This window comes from Ascaphus truei, chromosome 5 (assembly GCF_040206685.1).
Source record: "Ascaphus truei isolate aAscTru1 chromosome 5, aAscTru1.hap1, whole genome shotgun sequence".
NCBI classification, from domain to species: Eukaryota; Metazoa; Chordata; class Amphibia; order Anura; family Ascaphidae; genus Ascaphus; species Ascaphus truei.
The window spans coordinates 157,256,906-157,280,597 of record NC_134487.1 but is presented as its reverse complement, the minus strand read 5'-3'; the positions used below and the strand labels follow the sequence as shown (position 1 = coordinate 157,280,597).

Below are 23,692 nucleotides of genomic sequence, written 5' to 3'. Positions count from 1 at the left end.
ACCACACTCCGTACTCTACTTCTCGCTTTGTGGACAAGAGATTGAGTTGAGTTAACAGTTTCCTACCATGGCACACACTGTAAACCAATAAAAAGATAAAAAATAACTTCAGCTAAAACATTCAAAGGATAGGATGAATAAGCAGATCGAAAACAGCATTTGCAGTTAGACTAATGGTCAACGACTCTCGAACCATGATAATTGTGCATTCCTGTGTAATTCATGTATGATATTCATGATCTTAGTAGTATCATGTAAATCTTTAACTTTGACACTGTCAGCTATGCCTTCCAGTTGGACAGTGGCATTAAAATGAATTAACCAATGCCTCAAATATTCCGCCATTCTCAACTGTGACACAGAACAATTTAAATCCATGATAAACTTAGACCATGAAACATCAAAATACACATTTTAAATGTGAGGTAATGTTAAATACATAAGACACAATTGATACACTGATAATAGAATTTTTTGCTCACCAAGTACCTTTAAAACAGATACCCCAATGACCCAGTTTGTTAACAACTACAATTGGAGTGACAGTTAAACTACATTCAGTAGATTGTAGCCAACAATCTTTCAACACAATCAATTGCTAGGGCGTACATAGCACAGCCTGTTCTTGATGACTGTAAAACACATGTGTAAAACAGATACACCCATGCTTGCCCCTCCATAGAATCTCTTCTTGATATACAGTTATGTCCGGAAATAATTGGACACTGACACAATTTTCATCATTTTGGCTCTGTACGCCACCACAATGGATTTGAAATTAAACAACCGAGATGCAATAGAAGTGCAGACTTTCAGCTTTCATTCAAGGGGTTGAACAAAAATATCGTATGAAATGTTTAGGAATTGCAACCATTTTCATACACAGTCCCCTTATTTCAGGGGCTCAAATGTAATTGGACAAATTAACACAATCATAAATAAAATGTTCATTTTTAATACTTTGTCGATAATCCTTTGCAGGCAATGACGGCTTGAAGTCTGGAACGCATGGACATCACCAAACGCTGGGTTTCCTCCTTTGTGATGCTTTGCCAGGCCTTTACTGCAGCTGTCTTCAGTTGTTGTTTGTTCGTGGGTCTTTCTGCCTTAAGTTTTGTCTTCAGCAAGTGAAATGCATGCTCGATCGGGTTGAGATCAGGTGATTGACTCGGGCATTGCAGAATATTCCACTTATTTGCCTTAAAAAAAAAACTCATGAGTTGCTTTCGCAGTATGTTTTGGGTCATTGTCCATCTATAAAGTGAAGCGCCGTCCAATCAACTTCGCTGAATTTGGCTGAATCTGAGCAGACAATATATCCCTATACACTTCAGAATTCATCCGGCTGCTTCTGTCACATTATCGATAAACACTAGTGACCCAGGGCCATTGTAAGCCATGCATGCCCATGCCATCACACTGCCTCCACCGTGTTTTACAGATGATGTGGTATGCTTCGGAGCATGAGCCGTTCCAAGCCTTCTCCATACGTTTTTCTTCCCATCATTCTGGTACAGGTACATCTTAGTTTCATCTGTCCAAAGAATGCTGTTCCAGAACCGGGCTGGCTTTTTTAGATTTTGTTTGGCAAAGTCTAATCTGGCCTTTCTATTCTTGAGGCTTATGAATGGTTTGCACCTTGTGGTGAACCTCTGTATTTGCTCTCGTGAAGTCTTCTCTTTATGGTAGACTTGGATAATGATATGCCTACCTCCTGGAGAGTGTTCTTCACATGGTTGGATGTTGTGAAGGGGGTTTTCTTTACCATGGAAAGGATCCTACGATCATCTACCACTGTTGGCTTCCATGGACGTCCAGGCCTTTTTGTGTTGCAGAGCTCACCAGTGTGTTCTTTTTTCTCAGAATGTACCAAACTGTTGATTTGGCCACTCCTAATGTTCCTGCTATCTCTCTGATGGATTTTCTTTTTTTTGCAGCTCATTTGACCGCATGTTGTGGGTTCACAGCAACAGCTCCAAATGCGAATGCGACACCTGGAATCAACTACAGACCATTTAACCTGCTTAATTGATGATGAAATAACGAAGGAATAGCCCACACCTATCCATGAAACAGCTTTTGGGTCAATTGTCCAATTACTTTTGGTCCCTTGAAAAAGAGGGGGCTACATATTAAAGAGATGTAATTCCTAAACCCTTCCTCCAATTTGAATGTGAATACCCTCAAATTAAAGCTGATACACTGCACTTTAAGCCCATATTCATTATTTAACTGTAACTTGAATTTATTTTGGTACACAGCCGAAATAACACAACTTGTATCAGTGTCCAATTATTTCCGGACCTAACTGTATATTATCCTTAACTGTGCATGCAATGTCTTGTATATAATGTATAACCCCGTTCACTTATGTAACTATGTATTTGTAACCATGTATTATTTGTCATCATAACTCTATGCCCAGGAAATACTTGAAAACGAGAGATAACTCTCAATGTATCACTTCCTGGTAAAAATTTTTTATAAATAAATACATAATAATAAATAAAATAGCCACAAAATTGAGAACTAAAATCCCTACTCCCCACTGCAATAATGGTTCCCACATTCCGGATTAGATGTAGGACCTAGATGGTTTCAAATCTTACTTTAATTAAATGAAGTATAAATGAATAAAAGTGAAAACAATGAAATACAATATAAAAACTATGGTGAGAGGATCATTAAATATCCCAAAGATATAATCCATGTGTGGGTGAGCAAATCTCCTCAAAACCTGTAATGCAGTGGACTCATAGGTATAATGCAGATAGAGGTAGGTAGATTTATATGTACATACCCTAATAGACTATTAATGGCAGTTGATATTGATCACGTAATGGAAATACATATAGTCTTATACCTGAACAAGCTCCTCACCCCTACCACATGCAGCACCTATCACCTGAGATCAGACTCCAAAAGACTATTCATGGTCCCAAGGCTCAACAAAGTATCCGGACGTTCCTCCTTCTCCTTCCGTGCCTCCCAAAAACGGGAACAACCTACCAGAGACTCTCATATCCACCACTAGCTTAAGTTCTTTCAAATCTAAGGCTGTCTCACATTTTAATCTGGTCTGTAACTGTTTCATACGCTCATAATATATATTTTCTTTAACTGTGCACGCAATGTCTTGTATATAATGTATACCCTGTTCATTTATGTAACTGTACTTGTAACCATGTATTATTTGTTTTACTCTGTGCCCAGGACATAGTTGAAAACGAAAGGTAACTCTCAATGTATTACTTCCTGGTAAAATATTTTATAAATAAATAAATAAATAATAAAATGCCCAGAGAGTTGCTGTAATCATATCACTGGTGTAGGTTGTACTGACGTGATATGTACAGATCTAGTCAAATATACGGGTGAAAAGGTGCACTCACACGACTTCAAAGGTATTGCATGCCCTAAACCTGGGCCGTTGCTGCCAATAGTATATAAGCAATTCATCCAGGAAAGGTAGAATATTACGGCACTCCAGAGGACTTGATATAATAAGTGAAAAATGTATTTAAAAGATGGTCGAAATTTCGATCCACAACCTGGACCTTTATCAAGATGATAAAGGTCCAGGTTGTGTATTGAAACGTCAATCATCGTTTAAATAAACGTTAAACGTTGTGGATATCAAGTACTCTGGAGTGCCGTTATGTTCTATGTTTCGTGAATAAACTACATACACAGATCTAGTAAAGGAAACAATACATTGTCTAATGACAGTCCATATGTATAATATCATATGTCAGAGACCTCTATCTCATATCACATATGCAGATAGCACACATACTGTATACTACATATAAATAAAGACCAGGTGTATGAAAAATGTGTGGTCAAAGCCTAGTGTAATTTCATATCCAATGTCTCTGAAGTCCTGATCTTGGAATTATACCTGAAGGTGCAGTAGCATACACTCATATCAGGCATTATATATCCCCTACATTAGAGGTTCCGATTGGTGATGCAGACTCAGTACATAGTTACATAGTAGATGAGGTTGAAAAAAGACGTAGGTCCATCAAGTTCAATCTATGCTAAATTTTGACAACAGATACTTTATCCTATATCTATACTTACTTATTGATCCAGAGGAAGGCAAACAAAAAACCCCATTAAGGGAAAAAATTAATTCCTTCCTGACTCCAAGAATTGGCATTGGGATTAATCCCTGGATCAACATCCTTCCCATGTATACTTATTTGGTATATCCCTGTATACCTTTCCCATCTAAAAAGATGTCCAACCTTTTTTTGAACAAATCTATTGTATCTGCCATCTCAGTCTCCATGGGTAATGAATTCCACATTTTAACTGCCCTTACTGTAAAGAAAGCTTTCCTTTGTTGCTGGTGAAATTACCTTTCCTCCAACCTTAAGGGATGGCCCCGAGTCCTTTGTACTGCCCGTGGGATGAATAGTTCTTTTGAAAGCTCCTTGTATTGTCCCTGAATATATTTGTATATAGTTATCATATCCCCTCTTAGACGCCTCTTTTCTAATGTAAATAAATCTAATTTAGCTAGCATCTCCTCATAAATTAGAATGTCCATCCCCTTTATTATTTTGGTGGCTCTTCTCTGCACTCCCTCTAGTTCCATAATGTCTTTTCTTAGGATTGGTGCCCAAAATTGTAGTGGATTACCCATTAGGCCTGGGCCTAAGGCGGCACAATTTGGAGGCGGCATGCTGGCTTGCCGCACCACACATGCGCGATTGGCGTTTGCAGCGTGTGCGCATGCGCGATCGCTGCCTGCTGGCTCACGCATGCACAATTGGCTATTGCTGTCCTGTGCATTCTCAATCAGCACTTGCCAGCCTGCGCGACTGGCACTTGCCGGCCCGCACAAGCGCGCCATGATTATCCCCATCATTACCGTAGCAGTTAGCCGCTAAGATAATTAAGTTCCGTTTTTATTTTAATTGTAAAAACATTACTGAAGCAGGAGGTTTCTGGATCTGAGCCCCATTCATTTCCGGTATGGGGAAACCCTGCTTTCTGAGGTACAGGCCCCATTATGCGGTGCCGATATCTCCTGCAAGTTTAGTTCTCCCGCGTCACGTGATGGGCCTGTAACTCGGCAAGCAGTGGGTCCCCGGACCCTGCAATAAATGGGGTTCAGGTCCAGAGACCCCGTGCTTCAGTAATATGTTATTACAATGCAAATAAAAACAGTACGATCGCCTGTATGAGCTGTGCAGGGAGATGCAGCTCTCTCTGGGCAGCTCTTACAGACTGTAGGCAGATCGCATGGGCAGATCTCTGAAAAAGAAACTGCTTACTCTAGCGGTATGGCATTTTCCTACCGAACGGTATCTGGCTTGTGACAATTCTTTCTGAACACCGTGATAACACAAATGTCATACCGTGAGATAGGAACATGCCAACCCGATCAATGTGGCAACAAGCTTATCATAGTTACCTGACTAGGACGCTAAGTGTGCAGATGTCCGAGAGATTTGGCATGATCTCTAGGTTATCTGCAAGGGCATTGTGTACATTCCCGAGAGTTGTCTGGTTAGCATCAGTGATGACGTCTGACGTGTAAAACCCGAAGTGTGTTTCACCACCTTGCGGCTCTCTCTGTCTCTGTAACCTCTGCAACCCGAGGAAGCCACTTGGTGGCGAAACGCATGTCGGGTTTTACACATCAGACGTCATCACTGACGAGGTCTGAGGGCAAGAGCAGTCTTGGATATAGTCCTCTGAAGCTCCAAGGTGCCCCTAATTTAGCAATGTCATTCCAGGACCACACTGAATGATATCAGGTTTAACCTTCTCTCTCCCTTTCTCCCACGATCCTGCCCTAGTGCATTTGCTACTATTTTGTATGATCACTGGCAATCTATGAATCAAGATGCTTGACAGGACTCTACATAAAGATAGGCAGATAATATAGCTTCTCATTTTACCTGGGACATTTATAATTAATTAAGAACGCTGGGTCATATATAGCATAGCGGCAACTGCATTAGTCTAACAAGAGTGAGTATCGCAATTCAATTCAGGTATCCAGATATATAAGTTTGTATTCAATACATTTATACATTTCTCAGCTCCGTATAATTTTTTAAAATCACACAGTTAGCTACACTACACTAATCTTTTATTTGTAGTTCCTGTTATAGCAATACTACAGTACATCCCCTCCTTTTTTTCCTTCTTTGTATATGTAAAGCATTTGACACTATCATTCTACAGTCTTACCTAAGCTGGCAATCGTTTGGTGCTCCTGTTATAAATCTGTCAAAATCATGATTGTGTGCCTAACGAAATGGCCGCCTTCCAACTTTGTGCTGCAGTCTTTTAAATGCTGTAGCTGATATGTAGCATTATATTACGAGGCTTAACACATTATTGTTACAGCTTTCAGAGTAAAAGACAGTCTGCTGTTTGGAAAACAGAAACAGATCTGTTTGTGATATTTTGTTGACAAAGGGCAGATCACAAAAAGGTGTGTGTGGGAGCTTGTTTCAAAAGAGGAAGTGGATAGGACTTTCTCAATAGCTACTATAGCAAAAGAATGAAAAAAACAAAAAAAAAAAAACAAAGAATGATAAGTACATGAAAAAATTATTACAAATGGTTTTAGGAGTTTTAAAAAAATGCAGGCAGTATTATCTAAATAAATCCTAATACTACAGAATGGATTTATTATTAAAAAAAAAAAAAGGATTGTTCACGTTTTGCTGCTTTAAGGATTCTTTGCACGGGTAATGTCACACGTTGGAGTACATTTACCAAGTAAAATATCATCTCATTCCACATGTTGGTTACTAATTTGGTATGAGTAAATTGCGATCCCTATTCCATTAATATCACAGATGGAGCTAGCTAACCACCTCTATCGTGGCACAGCTGGGATCGCTATTACTAGTTTCCTAAATTAGTATTTCCTTTATAAACGGAATCTATTTTAAATTAATCAATTAAAAGATGTTTTCATTTGTCTTCACTGGAATACATTATGATCTACTAAATCATACCAATGATATGGAATTGCTCTTCACATGATACAGCACAACCCCATTATAGCGCGATCCACTACAACGCAGATCCGCTTATAACGCGGTGTGAGCGTGGCTCCCGTTAATTAAAAAAAAAAAAAAAAAAAAAAAAAAACACTTTTCTTACCTGTTGATAGTGTGCTCTCAGTTCTGTGGGGCTGCAGCAGTGCTGTGAGCTGCTGCAGTGCTTGTGTCATGGCCCCACCCCCCCCATCATGGCCGCACCCACCCGACCTGTTTTGGCCACACCCCACCCCTAGTGCCGAAATAAGGAACCTACAGACCGCAGAATGCGGTGAAGCAACATGCACGCACCGCCAGGACGCAAGGCGGGCGTGCTGGCGCGTGCAGCGGGGCCCATGATCGCGGAACCCAAGATTGCGGTGGCCATTTTGTTTTTTTAAAGAAAATTTAATTTTTATTTTTTTTATTTTCGGGATCCCGGTTATAACGAGGTCTCATTCTGTGGCCCCCGATCAGGGTTCAGCTGTATATGTATTACTAGCCGATATACCCGGCGTTGCCCGGCATTGAATTTTCCCGCTCCCCCTCTGTCTCCACTCCTCCCTCTCTCTCTCTCCATTGCCATCTCTCTCACCATTGCCCTCTGTCTCTCTCCATTGCCCTCTCACCCCCCCTTCCCCTTTCTCCCCCGTTAACAGCAATCGTGGCCCCCTTGCACATGAATGTGGCCCCCCGTGTTAACAGCTGGGTCCCCCCCCCATTCAAAGCTCCGGCCCCCCCCTCACATGTCCAATTCCCCCCCCCACGTTCAAAGCTCCGCCCCCCCCTCACATGTCCAATTCCCCCCCCCCCCCTTCAGAGCTCAGTGGGTGGGTGAGTGACTGCGTGGGTGAGTGACTGCGTGGGTGAGTGACTGGGTGGGTGAGTGACTCGGTGGGTGACTGGGTGAGTGACTGGGTGAGTGACTGGGTGAGTGACTGGGTGAGTGACTGGGTGAGTGAGTGACTGGGTGAGTGAGTGACTGGGTGAGTGAGTGACTGGGTGAGTGAGTGACTGGGTGAGTGAGTGACTGGGTGAGTGAGTGACTGGGTGAGTGACTGGGTGGGTGGGTGTGTTATCTCTCCCCCCTCTGCATCTCTTCTCCCCCCCTTCATATCTCCCCCCCCCTGCTGTCCCCATACCTGAAGCAGTGGCGGAAGCTGCAGGTAGGAGCCGGGGAAGGGAAAGGGCGGTGAGGCGGCCGTGACAGCCGCAGCTGTAGGGAGGGAGGAGGACATCAGCGCGGGGGCTTTTAGGCACGGTGAGCCGGCCGTGGCAGCGGCAGCTGTAGGGAGGGGGAGGACGGCGGCCGTGGCAGCTGTAGGGAGGGAGGAGGACGTCGGCGCGGGGGCTTTGAGGCACGGTGAGCCGGCCGTGGCAGCGGGTGGGGAGGAGGTGAGGCGCTGCTGAGAGAGGGTGGGGGGTGGTGGGGCAGAGGCGGATGTCGTCGTCGACACTACCCGCATGCTGCTGCTGGCCGGGGCTCGGGTGAGCCTGGTGGATTCCCTGGGGGCAGCCGGCGGGGAGGTGAGCAGGGGGGGTGATGGGTGGGGGTAGATGGGGGGGGGGGAGCCGGCAGGGAGGTGAGCTGGGTGAAGAGGACAGTGGCCGGGTGCTTGTGCGTGTGTGTGGCAGTTGGGTGATGTCATAGAGCCACGCAGGCCAATGAGAGGCGTGCGATCTGATTGGCCAGAGGCTGAGTGACGACCACGGACCAATCAGATTCACCACATCTACAACCCCACAAATTTCAATTTTATATATTAAGATTGCTGATTAAAATAGGGTGTGCAACAACAACAGGAATCGCTTTTGCTTTCAGCTACGTTATTTGTATACTACTTCTAATCCTCTGGTTGCACCCTTTATCAGTAGGATTTAACCTAGATTATCCTTATTTCACTTGCTGGTGTCGCAAAGTAATCTCCTACCCCTATACAGTAGCTGTATGAGCAAACACAATAAAATTAGCAGGAGCAAACCAGTTCAATACTCTTCGATGCGACGGATTCAGCTCATGGGCTGCAAATGGAAGAAAACCGGTTTATTGCATGCGTAGACTTGTTTTTCTGCATACCAAAGCATTACTGGGAGGACACAGAATAAAAGAAAATTCTTGATGCAGAGATGTACTTTCATAATTAACAACAACGTTAGAAAGCAACAACATATCCAAGTGGGAAGCGGATAATTAGCGCAGAGAGACGAGGTATGGAGCTGTCTGCCAAGTATCTGTCATTTCGATACTTAAACAGCAGGTGTTCATTCAATGGTTCCCGGCAACACTCGCCTTGGAAAGAAAATTATGATTTTCCTTTGCAAGAAAGTATGCTAGCTAAGGACAACACAAAAACCGTGAATCATTTGATGGGTAAGAAATCAATAAATAAAACACAACAGAAAACATCAGGAGCCACAATAATACATAAATGCAATTCCTTTTTACTAAAGCAAAGAGAGCAATTAACATATACTCAGCACTAAAAGTACTACTATTACAAAGTGGTTCTCCTTGGCATAGGATTGTTGACAAAAGATATATACAGATATTTTCTTTGGTCTTAGATATATCTATTGTTTCCTTTTGTTCTACAAATTGTATATTGTTCCCAAATGATCCTCTCAGGAATGATATCGTGCTGCAGGATAAACAAGAGAAGACAAAGGAACGTACATAGCACAATGTCTATCGCCCCACACGAACTGGTCACTCTCAAGTGCGCACTGTAGCTTTGTCTGTCTTTCATTGAAGCATGTACAAATTAAAGGATCTTTTTTCCCCCGGCAAACTCAGCTCTTATCTCTTGCACTCCTAATGGTATGACTAAGATTGAACTCTATATTTAAACCACCAGGAACTAATGTTTTTAAATTGCAAATCCAGTAACTTCCTCTCCTGGAGATCTGGTTGGTCCTGTTTTCCCCCCTCTCCAATTGGATTTGGTCGACAGTCTATTCTTAATATATAAGTGCTTTGTCCATGTGTTATTTTAAAATAATTAGAGACACTGTATGTGGTCAGTCCTCATTTTATTTTTTTAAATCCCTTCTGTAATAAATTTTTTAATTTGTTCTTAGATTAAAAAAGTATTCATGCACCTTGACGCGAGAGGTGGTGAACCAGTGTTTTACATTATATATACAGCTCAACCCCGTTATAGCGCGATCCACTACAACGCGAATTCGCTTATAACGCGGTCTGAGCATGGCTCCTGAATTGAAAGCCTCCATTTTGCCGCCTTACCTGCATCTCAAATCCTCCATTTTGCCGCCTTACGCTCACCTCTTCCAGCTGTCCTGTGCACGTGCTCATCTCTCTCCTCTTCCTGCTGTCCACGTGCTCATATCTCTCTGCCCGTCGCGTGCCATGTTTTTTTTTTTCAAACATTTAATTCAATGCTCAATTAAACATTAATACATTTTTTACAAAACACATGCAGGGATTGAACTCAGGACCTTCTGAGAGAGATGAGCAGATCAGAGAGATATGAGCACGTGGACAGCAGGAAGAGGAGGAGAGCACTGGTAAGGCGGCAAAATGGAGGAGAATGAAATCTGTTATGAGGAGGCTCGAGAGCTGATGCCGGTGAAATTTTAACACGACCCCGGTTGTAATGCGGTCTTGGGGTTGTGGACCCCAAGGACCGCGTTATAACGGGGTTTAGCTGTACTCCCCTTTATTTATGTGGATTTCACAAGTATGCTGCCTAGGGGTCACACCCGACTCCTCTCTCACATTCTCCACTCACATTCAAAAGGTAGCTAAAACCTGTCGTTTTTTTTTCCGCTGCACTATTACAAAAGATACGCCATATCCTCTGTTGCTCGACTGCTAAAACTCTGATACAGACCCTCATTTTCTCCAGTATCGACCACTGTAACTTCCTGCTGTCTGGCCTTCCTGCCTCTCACCTGTCTCCCCTACAATCTATCCTTAACGCTGCTGCCAGAATCACTCTACTCTTTCCTAAATCTGTCTCAGCGTTTCCCCTGCTGAAATCCCGCTCTTGGCTTACTATCAAATCCCATATCACACTCAATTCTCCTCCTCACTTTTAAAGTTCTACACTTTTCTGCCCCTCCTTACATCTCAGCCCTAATTTTTCGCTATACACCATCCCGACTCTTGCGTTACTACTCAAGGATGTCTTCTGTCTACCACTTTTGTGTCTAAAGCCCTCTCCCGCCTTAAACCTTTCTCACTGACTGCCCCACGCCTCTCGAATGCCTTTCCCCTCAATATCCGACTAGCACCCTCTCTATCCACCTTTAAAACCCACCTCCTTAAAGAATCATTTGAGTAGCTCCGTGGCTGATACTATACACCTCATACATAAACCTTGGCCCCTTGCAGACACACTTACCAGAACACCTTCCTACTGTCTCTGTAAATTCCTCCTACTTGCCAATTAGATTGTAAGCTCTTCAGGTCAGGGACTCTTTTCCCTAAATGTCACTTTTATATCTGAAAGCACTTCTTCCCAGTATGTATTATTTATATGATTATCATGTGTATTACTGCTGTGAAGCGCTATGAACATTAATGACGCTATAAAAATAAAGATATACATACAGATACCAAATAATTTGTTAGCCATACCATTAGGAGTACAAATGATATAAGCAAGAGGGAGGAGATGAGTTTGCGGAAAAAAGATCCTTGTATTTCTCCATGCTTAAATGAAAGACAAATTGTAAGTACGCACTTGTCAGATTGAACAGTTCCTGTTGGGGAATACACATATTGTGCTATGTGTTCCCCAACTATGTCTTCTCTTATTTATCCTATAGCACAATATCATTCCTGAGATACTTCACTTCACGCCCAAAACTGTCGCTTTGTCAAAGAGTAATTTCAACAACACCTGATCTCCTGATGCCAGATTCTTAAAGCTAAATGCCAAATTCTCTTTCGGTGAACGTACCTGGAGAGTGCGCCTCCTCTGGTACAGAGAATAAAGGCCCATTTTAAATGTCTTAAATCATGGTATATCGACCCTATATTGCAGAAGATATTGGTGACACTTTTATACATGTAAATAAAATTGTGTATAAATATGGAGGAGAAGGAGGCACCCAATATACTTAATTTTGATTACCAGTGAGTGCCCATTTACTGTTTCTATAATAAATATGTGTACATTACACACACATACTGTGTATAATATATATATAAAAAAAAAAAATATATATATATATATATATATATATATATATATATATTGTGACAAACGGCTTACTCCGGGGCTCCGTCGTTTGTCCGGGACTGTTTAGAACACGGTCTTTTAGGGTAGGTTAAATGATGAGGCGTCACGTACTGTTCCTTTAAACAGGCTATGCCTGGTTTATTCAGTCCCAGGCACTGAGACTGCCACAGTGCATACAACAGAAAACAGATCAAAACAAAAGCTGCTCACCTGAGCGATAACTTAACTTAGATATCCCTGACTCAGGGTTGGAAGTGGCTTTTCCACTCCCAACAACAAAACAAGGTACTTTTGCAGTCTTACACAAATGAACAGAAAGATTGAACCTGTTTGGGGAAGAGGCTTCTCCCCTCTGTAGTTCAGCAGCCTTCCAGCCTCCTGGCTCTTGTGGAGAGACCAGAGCAAACAGGAAATCAGTCTTACATACCTGATTCCTAATTAGCATGACAGGTGACAGAAATCAGGCAGCAGACAAACTCTGGTCTGGATCTCTCATCCCTCAGTTCCAGCGCTTGCCAAACTGTGGGATGGAGTGTATGTATTATAAGGCTGCACTCCCAGGCCAAACAGGATAGAAACTGTCTAGTATCCTGGGAGCCCTATATACGGAATTTATTACCATCCCCTGGTTTCTGTCACAATATATATATATATATATATATATATATATATATATATACACACACACATATACACACACGCACACACCACATATTTTGTGCGAGCTTTTGAGATACACTGATCTCTTCTTCCGGCGGTGTTACAATGGACAAAGCAAGAAAGGGTTTTACTTAAAAACAGTGCATCCTGGAATGTATCTGACTGAAGCCTATCCCTCCCCCTGTGCAGTATGCGATTTATGACTTAATATGTTAAATGGTCCCTGAATGTTAGTGATGTACAAATACTTTTTCTAGGCAGTGGTCTGCAACCATTTTTTAGCCGCGACCCCTATATTTAAATGTCTTCTTTTAGACCCCCCCTTGTCTTATACGTATAACAAGGATATTGTTTTTAAGCTAAAACCTTGGCTCAGCAGTAGATAAATAACAGCCTCCTCCTTCTGGCAATTGCTTCAACACACTACACAAGGAAGGAGCAGATAAGCCACTGTTTGGAGGAAGCTATTTATCACCTTCCGTGGACTGACATATGAGCCAAAGTTTTAGCTATATATTTATCACTACTATATACAGTGTACACAATATTATTTTCTCTTTTTTTGGGTGATCCTGCTTTTTGTGAAGTGATGTTCCCATGACAACACAGAGTGGGGCCCGGTACACACTAAGCGCACTAGTAACCCTTTAGAGAGGGTGTTACACTAATTTTAAAATAATTGTTCTGATTGCCATAAAAACAATATGCATGTTATACATACGTATAGGGGGGAGACAGGGGGGTCGGGGGGAGGGGAGAGAAGGGGGGTCTAAAAGAGGACATTTAAATTTAGGGGTCGCAGCTAAAAAATGGTTGCACAACACTGCCCCAGAAAAAGTTTTTGTGCCATGACATACCTAATACATCAATAGGGCCTCTAATGTGCCCACGATGTACAAGGTAAAGGTTCAATCTCTCCTGGTTCCTGAGATCTGAATCTGATCTAATTTGCCAGATTAGAAAAAAAAATACAAGTAGTAACTATGGGCCTATTTGTCTTGTATGATTTCCATAGAAGGACAGGCCGCGCTGAGCCGTGCGGACGCTCCGCGCTGAGCCCCTGCATCCTCAATGAGGATGCCTTGAGAGGGGGCTCACGCGAGCGTCCGCAGGCATGCTGAGGCGCTGGATTTTTCAGCCGACAGCCAAGCTGTTTTTCAGAGCGCTGTCGGCTGGAAACATCCAATCAGCGCGGAGCAGCGTCAACGTCATGGCGCCGTGACGTCGGCGCTATGACGTTGACGTCGGTGCGTCGCGGGCGATTGGCCCAGTGACGTCACTGCCCCGCCTCCCTCAGTCTCCCCCCGCCTCTGATCGCGCCCGCTGGCTCGCCTGCATGGGCATGAAATTGCGCAGATTTCAGCAGGCGAGCCTCAGCGTCAGCGCGGTCCAGCCCTGCTACCCCTTCTATGGCCCCAGCCTTAGGCACGCAGATTGTAGCACAGCCAGGACATTGCAGACTAATGCTAAGTTTATAGTGTGACGTCATCCGTCACCGTTGTTATAGCGATTTCTGCCTATGAGACGGCGACCAGGGGGCGTGGCCATGAGCGGTTCACCCTCATTGACTGAACCGTTAGTAGTTGTGCCTGTCTGTGCAAATCACTACCCAGTTGGGCCACAAAAGATTGTTAGTTTGAAAAAACGTATTTGACAAGACCGAAAATCAGCCTCACTGGTTATTATTCCTTCAAGAGGTTAGCAGAATAGGAAGTCTTCTGAAATATCCCCTTCATAGCTGAACCTCACACAAACAAGGTGTGCAAGGTTTGCAACATCTGTAGATTCGTCCAATTGAATTGCGAAATTTTAACTCTTTCAATCTCTTGAACAGTCGCAATTTGAGATCTGCAAGTGCTGTGATGCACCGTGAAGCTGTGTCTCTTGATAAAGGAATGCACTTTAGGTCTTTAGAATATTTTTCACTGTGGGAAACCAAAACTATTTTTATTGCAGCGGCCAAGACGAGAGATTCGGCAATTGTATGTGGTTCCATTGTTCTTCCTATCAAATATGACATTTCTAATGACACTCAACGCTTTTTGAGGAATGGTTATACGTTTCTCCATAAAACTATTCTGTGTTTGCATGTCTTTTATAAAAATCATCTCTGTTAATGAATTCAGGATGTTTGGTTTCCAGGTGCGACACATGTACCCAATGGGAAATACTGCTATGGCTACTGCTGTCTGTGGTTCTGGAGGAGAGCTGAGTGTCCGCGATGTAGTGGGGGAAACAGGACAGGCTTGTCATGATCTTGGTGTTCTTTTACTGGTGATAGCGCCCCCAGCTCCAGTGGCTCCAGGATATCCAGAGATATTCTCCCACTGGAACATACTTCTTCCCCCCCTGCCCAATAGACTGAGAACTCAGACAGGGGTATATACAAGCAAAGGGGTTTATTGTTTTGCAGTCACTGCAGATGGTCTTACACAACATATGCATGATGGTCAGAGGATTCCAGGCCTCTGGATGGTGCTGGTTCTCTGAGCTCCAGAAGGGGAGGGCTCAAGGTCTATACCTGATTTGCTGTACACAGACCCCGAGTCACCACCACTTCTGTCACTCAGAAAGTAGCATGAGGGGTCAAAAGTCCACAGGATTGCCTGTCCCAGCCTGTAGCTACAAAGGATTTACGTGACAGGAGGCAGAGAGGCAATCTGGACCAGCCATGTTACACAGGTATCTCTTGATCTTGATGGCTCTCATGCTCTCGCTGGCTAATGTTTCTAAACATATTACGCACATGGGACGTTTCTCATTATGAATGGACTGTATAACTGAAACCATATTTCATGTAGGATTTCTTGATATTTATATTTGATTTGGAATATGGAGGTGCTTCATCTGCTGACTGCGCTAACTTAAAGGATATATGGGCGTTCAAAAGTTAATTCGACTGTGTACTTATCTGACTTCCTTTTGCAGTACCACTAACTGCACTAATACATCACTATCACCACTTGAAGATTACTTAGTTTTAATAAGGCACTTATCCATGTTGTTAATACAGGTACGTAAATGTTTAATTTATATAGCAAAAAAAAAAAAAAACGACGAATGGTATAGCTCTGGTCTGACGGAACAGCGCAAGGGGACTAATGCAATTGTGTAAATTGAACAATTTAGTTGCTATGCGTTTATCACGAGCATGCACATTTTCCAAACTAGTAGTGTTATCTGTTTGTAGCAAACTCATATTGCATAACTGTGGTCATTACCTCGACTATATAAACATACATGCAAACAGGCACGTGCATGCATACATGGTACTTTTTAAGATAATAAAAAAAATTTTTTTTTTTTTTATTCAGTTCCTATTTTATTTTGTTCATATTGTTTTGGCGACTTCCAGAACTTTGGCAACAACCCCAGGGACTTCACGACCTATGGGTTGCGCACCACTGATCCAGGGGTCAATCGGGCTAATGGTCAGCCTGACCCTCTGTTTCCGCTAGCCAGTGGGGCGGGAAGTTATGATCGCTGCTGATGCGATCACATGGGAAGAAATCCTTGAGGTCCGGCGCTTTGCATATGATGTGGTGGCCAGAAGAGGCACTTCATATTCATTCCTTTTGCCTTAGGTGAGTACGCGTTCGGAAGCACTTCTATTCGAGGTCTCAGCAACCATAGGGAAAAAAAATTCTCCCAAGTGGAACAAACAAAAATGCAGAAAAAGAATTCCTGTATGTAGCGTAAAAAGATAGCATATAAAATGCTTTGCACAGTGCACCGTGTTAATTTTCACAGGAAGAATAGACCTGAACTTGAAATTCTGCTTCAAATAATATTTTTTTTCTTACATAGCGGTGACCTTGTACGCCGCATTGTATATAGAGGTTTTGTAGGCGCTGAGGCTCTGTCCTATACCGCATACACTCTAATTCCTGGTGCCAGATGCTCACTAAGATAAAGTGATTTGCCTAAGTTCACAAGGGCAACCTGCTTTAAAGTTATATTATCACCAAGTTATTCCCCCAGCATCAAATAGGCAAAAAGAAAATTGTAAAACCAGTATTTAAAAAAAGCCCCATAGGGGTACATATATAACATATATAGAACTCTGTTATTTACTTAGACTAGCCAACACTAAGCTATTTTGGCAAAAAAAATAGAAAGTGCACAGATCAATAAAGAACAAAATTAAAAGAAAATTACCTCGGTAATATTAAATATTATGTCTGGGGGCGTGATGCCATTTTTCTTGGCTGCTTTTCGGATGATTGTTTCTGCTTCCTCAAATCTGCCCTGAGATATGAGCCACCTAGGAGACTCTGGGATGACCCTGCAATCAAATATAATTAGTATGTTAGGGCACAAATAGATATGGGTGTAGAAGTGTGTATATATATATATATATATATATATATATATAATCTCAAATTGAAATATTACTGTATGCTCATTTGCATGTCTTAGACAGGTCTGCAACAACCCTGCTTTTCACCATTATCACCCAGCACACAGCACTTCCACTGCAGCAAGACATGCAAATGAGCATACAGTAATATTTCCATTTGCTATGTACTTTACTGTGGAGGGTTTTTGTCACTTTTTTTACCCACCATAACTTAACTAAGTGTATGTACACACACACACACACACACACACACACACAAGAAATGGAGCAATAAAAGGATATGGTCTCTTCTTTTAGGATTAACAAAGAAATCGGAAATAAAAACAAAAATATCTTCAAGTCACTGAAAGAGCATTTGTCAACAATTGTTGCTTCACTATGCACTCATCCTGCAGCTCTCTAACCTGCCACAACGGCTTCTGAAGTGGCAGCTGCTCACCCAGAGCGGTCCAAAAAAAAAATACATTAAAAAACAAGAAAACAGTTTAGGTGGAATCCGGCGATCGTAATGTAAATTCTTTACAGGCACGTGTTAAAAAGGTCAAATGTTATTTTTGACAAATGTACTGTAGACTCTCCAGAGACTCAGGTAATTAAAAAAGTGTAGTCGACAATGCACCTTTAACGATTACAATGCACCTTTAACGATTACAATGCACCTTTAACGATTACAATGCACCTTTATGACCATACTGGTCAATTCTTCCGATTTAAGATGGAGACTCTTGCAGCATTTTTCTACTTTTGTCCCTGAGAAAAAAATCCCTCCATCAAATGCAAGTCAATGTAGAAATCTCGTGCATTGTCCTACCAAATCTTCAATGAAGAAATCTCCTGCATTGTCCTACCAAATCTTCAATGTAGAAATCTCGTGCATTGTCCTACCAAATCTTCAATGAAGAAATCTCCTGCATTGTCCTACCAAATCTCTCTGAACATTTTTGCTCATATGTTGGCCAGTATACTTCTGACTTTTATGGGGTCTTTTTTTATAAACTACAATAGTTTTCCAATTGGCACTATCACAGTATAATGAATAACCCCCCCAGTGCCGACCGGCCTTTGTGATGCTCACTGAATGTCATGCTAGTATGGCTTGTGTTCTGAACTGATTGACACTGTGGCTCTATTAGAGGTGGTGCTACAATCACAATGAAAAAGAAGGAATCAATCAATTCCTGACATTTTATTCATAACATGTTTTACCAGGAAGTAATACATTGAGAGTTACCTCTCGTTTTCAAGTATGTCCTGGGCATAGAGTTAAGATGACAAAAAATACATGGTTACAAATACAGTTACATAAGTGAACAGCGTATACATTATATACAAGACAGCATGCACTGTTAGAGATAATATATATTATAGACATATGTAACAGTCACAGACCGGATTAAAATGTGAGACAGCTTTAGTTTTGAAAGAATTTAGACTGGTGGTGGCTGTGAGAGTCTCCGGTAGATTGTTCCAGTTTTGGGGTGAACGGTAAGAGAATGAGGAGCGGACGGATACTTTACTGAACCTTGGAACCATGAACAGTATTTTGGAGTCAGATTTCAGATGATAAGTGCTGCATGTGGCAGGGGTGAGGAGCTTGTTGAGATACGACGGGAGCTTGTCCAGAAAGTATTTGAAGGCAGGACAGAAAAGATGAACTTTGCGCCTCGACTCAAGTGATGACCAATCTAGTTCTTTGCGCATTTTGCAGTGGTGTGTGTTGTAGTTGCATTGGAGGACCAAACGACGTATTGAATTGTAGAGGGTATCAAGTTTTCTAAGGTGGGTTTTGAGTGCCGAGCTGTAAACTATGTCCCCATAGTCGATACTTGGCATTAGCATCTTCTGTGCAATACACTTTCTGACCAGCAGACTTAGGGAGGATTTGTTCCTGTAAAGTACACCTAGATTGGCATAGGTTTTGGATGTAAGGGTATCAATGTGCATCCCAAATGTTAAATGGGAGTCAAACCATATGCCCAAGTATTTAGTACTAGTAACAGGAGTTATGGTGGTGTTAGCATTGGTTCTGATCTGGAGCGGAGTCATTGGAAGCTTTAAAAATGTAGCCTGGGTCTCAAATACCATTGTTACAGCCTGGTCACCGTTAAAAAACAGTTTGTTTTGGGAAATACAATTTTCAAGTCTCAAAGTCAGATTGAAGTATGTGTTCAAGATCGGAGAGGCTAAGGCTGTGTGCATATAAGATTGTCTCATCTGCATACATGTTTATTGAAGCCTCCCAACAAGCTGTAGGAAGATCATTGATGAACACTGAGAAGAGTAGGGAGCCCAGAAAGAGCCTTGCGGGAAACCACAGGTGATATCCAAGGGGTTGAAGTTGGAGCCTGAGATAGACACATGTTGGAATCTACCCGATTGGCAGGAATGAAACCAGTTTAAAGCATGCTTCCCTATTCCAGAGCACTGGAGTTTGTTAAGCAAGATAACATGATCAACATTGTGGGGCAGATAAGAATCACAACCAGTTACCATGGCATTAAAAGGATTAAAAAAAGGAAGGGATAGATATAGAGGCTTAGCACACCAAAAACTAGTTACTCCCGACTCCATACTGGTAAATATGATACAAAGAAAGATGTGGTTTATTCATCAGACTTACATTGTAAGCTCTTGGGGCAGGTACTCCTTTTCCTATTGTTTTGTTTGAAGCGCTTATTCCCATTGTGGAAAAAACAAAAAAACATCCCATGAGGAAGTGACTTAATCACGAAACGCGTAGGGTCAGAGGTCACGGCGCCTTTGGAGCTAGCTGGATCCTGTGTTGCGTTTCCGACCACCATACGGGAAGTGACGTCATCGTGCGAGAGGTCCCCTTCACTCGGCCGTGTAGCTGTCTGGCTCCACATTCCTGCATCCATCTTGGGAGTCCCCTTCAATCGGAGGGAGCTTTGTGGCCCCGCTCTCTTCCTTAGGAGCGTTGACAGAGGACTCGTTCTGCACCTGGCTATCACCCCTGTTTGGTCTCAGACGCTCACATATTCCGGCCCTGCTGTAAGTATTGTTTTGGGTTTTAGCCCCTTGAAGACCCGCTGCAGCAGGCTCCTTTTGTTTTAATAAATAGTTTATTTTTCAGCTTCTGTGTTATACAGGCATACCCCAGTTTAAGGACACTCACTTTAAGTACACTCGCGAGTAAGGACATATCGCCCAATAGGCAAACGGCAGCTCACACATGCGCCTGTCAGCACGTCCTGAGCAGCAATACCGGCTCCCTACCTGTACCGAAGCTGTGCGCAAGCGGGGAGACTATAGAGCCTGTTACAAATGCATTATTTACATCAGTTATGCACGTATTTGACGATTGCAGTACAGTACATGCATTGATAAGTGGGAAAAAGGTAGTGTTTCACTTTAAGTACATTTTCGCTTTACATACATGCTCCGGTCCCATTGCGTATGTTAATGCGGGGTATGCCTGTATGTTGTCTGTCTCTATTTGTCATTTATGTTCTATGTAGTTTATTTACAGTATACACTATGATCATTTCTTTTTTATCTGTCCACATGTAACGGATTCACTGATTGGCATTTCCACAAGCATTTGGACTCACTGGACTCTTCCCTTATTGGACCTATTGGACATTATTTTATTCTGTGGGCGCTGGTTTGTATTTGTTTTTTCTGTATCCTGTCTGGTGTTGTTCACACCAGTTTTCCTGGCTGCCCTACCATATCCTTAATCTCTGCTTATTGTTGCATATCTGTTATAGTTTGTTTAGAGAATAGAGCTACTAAGCACATTCTTTTTGTGCTTATTCTCATTGTGTTATAATATGATGTCACATGTATTGTACAGCACTATGTACCTGGGTGGCTCTATCTAAATAATGATATATATACTTTGACAAAGTACCTTCTTGCTCTGTACCTTTTGTCCAAGGATCAGCACTTTCACAGCCTTACAGGTAGAGGAGACAGTCTTCTGACACAGAGGTGAAAAGGTTGGCCTTTTTATTTTGCCATACAAATGCTACAGCAGATAACAGGAGTAAATCAAACAAACAAAACAAAAGTCTTTTTCTCAGCATAACACAGCTTTTCAGCACACCCTCCTCTTGAGAGTCAAACAGCTCTGTCTTGCTCTGTTTAGAGCAACCTTTTAATCATGTCCCTGCTCAATCAGCTGCTCCAGTCCTGTGAAAACTGGGAGAGCTAGAAGTCCCGGTCTGGATTCCCCTTGGTAAATCTCCAAACCGTGGAGTGGAGCAGAAACCCTGCACTAATTTAGGGCCGTAATATCCTCTTTTCACTACTGTTCCCTCATATCTGTCACAATACATACAGTGGTGAGAAAACGTTTGTGAACCCCTTAGGAATTTCACATATTTCAGACCTAAAATGTTATTAGATCTTAATCTAAGGCTACGTCCATAGGACTCAGCCATGCTGAGGCGCGCGGAGGCTGAGGGAAAGCGGGTGCTTTCCCTGGCCATAGTCCGTGCGCCATCTGGGGGCGTGTCAAGGGGGGAGGGGGGGCCTGTGACGTCACGGAGCTGGTTCGCCCTCATTGGGCGAACCACTCACGTGATGGGCCCTGTGCTCCCTTGAGTGCTTGAATTTAAAATTTTGCTAAGACTTACGCTTCCGCACGCTTGCAGAAGCGTAAGCGAGCCCCTGCTAAAGCCGTTCTCATTGCGGCTGCAGGGGCTCACTGCCGAGCAGCAGCGCACCTCAGCACGGGTCAGCGCATAAGCGCTGACCATGCCCGAGGCCTAAGTCCTAATAATAGATAAAGAGCGTTTCCTGTAACTGATGGTCAGTCTCTCACATCGGTTTTGAGGAATGTCACAGGAGACCAGTACTTTTAACACCAAAAACCTTCCGGGATCACTATCACCAAGTATAGGACAAAGTAATTGAATAAACAGAGTTTATTCTGGCAGAACCAGCAAATACACAAAATACACATTATGACATACACTCACCTGAAGAAAGACTCTAGCCTTGACAAGGTGCAAGGACACGCTTCAAATAGGTTTACCCTGTCCGTTTCTATGCTTCAGGATATCAGAGTGCTGAACACCAAGCAGCCACACTCTGACATGTATCTCCAGCTGGTCACAGTCAAGTTTCAAACTCCTTCCCAGAATGTCTCTCAGATAGACTAGTGCTCTGATCAGCAGCATCCCTTATATAGCCCTATGTGGCTATCCTTTACATGGAACAGGGGCTGCCGGACAACCAGAAAACTGATTGAGTTGGTGACACGAAAGCCAGAGGAGGAGAGGGCGTGCTAAGGCACTCAAGACCTTCCACTGGGTAGAGCCCACAGAGTCTGCAAGGAACAAAGGCTCTCCTTCTCGAGAGCCCATCCCCAGACCTGATTGTCCACTCTTCCCCACTCACCAAATGTCTTGACACCTTTGTCTCAATCCTGCATTCCTATTCAAGCAGCTCGGCTGATTGAATCACCAAGTCTGCCCCCATTGAAATGAACACATGCAATAACATAATCCAATTTACACTACAGGGTGGACTCCCAAATCACATCACAGAACAATGTTGATTCACTAAACTGGGGGATTGCATTTATAGGGAATAAAGGCTTTACTGACAACACTTTTACATACAAGTTATTTTACATTCCCTACCCCAGACATTAAATGCATTTGGCTGAGATACACATTACTCAGCCAGGATACGCGGTTTTAGAGGTAGCTAAGTGGAGTTGATCTTTATTTTGTGATTCCAGCTACCCCTACCGTCACAAGGAATTTTGGCCCATAACTCCTTACAGAACTGCTTGAACTCAGTGACATTTGAGGGCTTTCTTGCATGGACATCTAGCTTCAGGTCCTGTCACAACATTTCGATAAGGTTTAGGTCCAGACTTTGAATAGGCCATTCTAAAATGTGGAATTTCTTCTTCTGCAGCCATTTTTTTGTAGATCTGCTTGAATGTTTAGGATCATTGTCTTGCTGTATGACCCACTTTCGCTTCAGCTCACAGTCAGATTGCCTGACATTCTCCTCTATAATCTTCTGATACAAAGCAGAATTCATGGTTGTCAATGATGACAAGTCGTCCAGGTCTTGAGGCACCAAAGTAGCTCCAAACTATTACACTTCCACCACCATGCTTGACGGTTGGGGTGAGGTTGCTCTGTTCGAATGCAGTGTTTGGTTTTCCGTCAAACTGGGACTGAAGGGATTGGGTGTCGATTCAATTACAGTTTGTTCTTTGCGCCTGGCAAGCATTTCTAAGAAAGTAAATGCAGAATGGATTTTTAAACAAATTACTAAGTAACAAAGCGGTAAAACATTTATACAAAAGGCATGACTGGGCAGGTATATCTGTTTGTGTTGGGTAATAAACACGATTTAAAAATGCAGTTTGCATAATACTAATTATATACCACAGAGTAAAATGTGCGCATGTAGAAGCTACAGTACCTGTTGGAGCTTTACTGTGCTATTCACACAAAGCA

General features: G+C 42.6%; 1 protein-coding gene across 2 annotated transcripts in view; it reads right to left on the bottom strand.

The window, feature by feature from the left end:
• The window catches only part of LOC142495525 (organic cation/carnitine transporter 2-like), a 131,339-nt gene that overhangs the window by 14,295 nt on the left and 93,352 nt on the right, over positions 1-23,692 (bottom strand). Inside the window, exon 5 of one of the 2 annotated variants that reach the window (XM_075601117.1) lies at positions 17,042-17,168. The exons of the other annotated variant lie outside the window; for it this stretch is intronic. Within the exon in view, the coding sequence (XP_075457232.1) occupies positions 17,042-17,168 (127 nt within the window). The remainder of the gene's footprint in view (positions 1-17,041; positions 17,169-23,692) is intronic. 2 annotated transcript variants of the gene reach the window in all.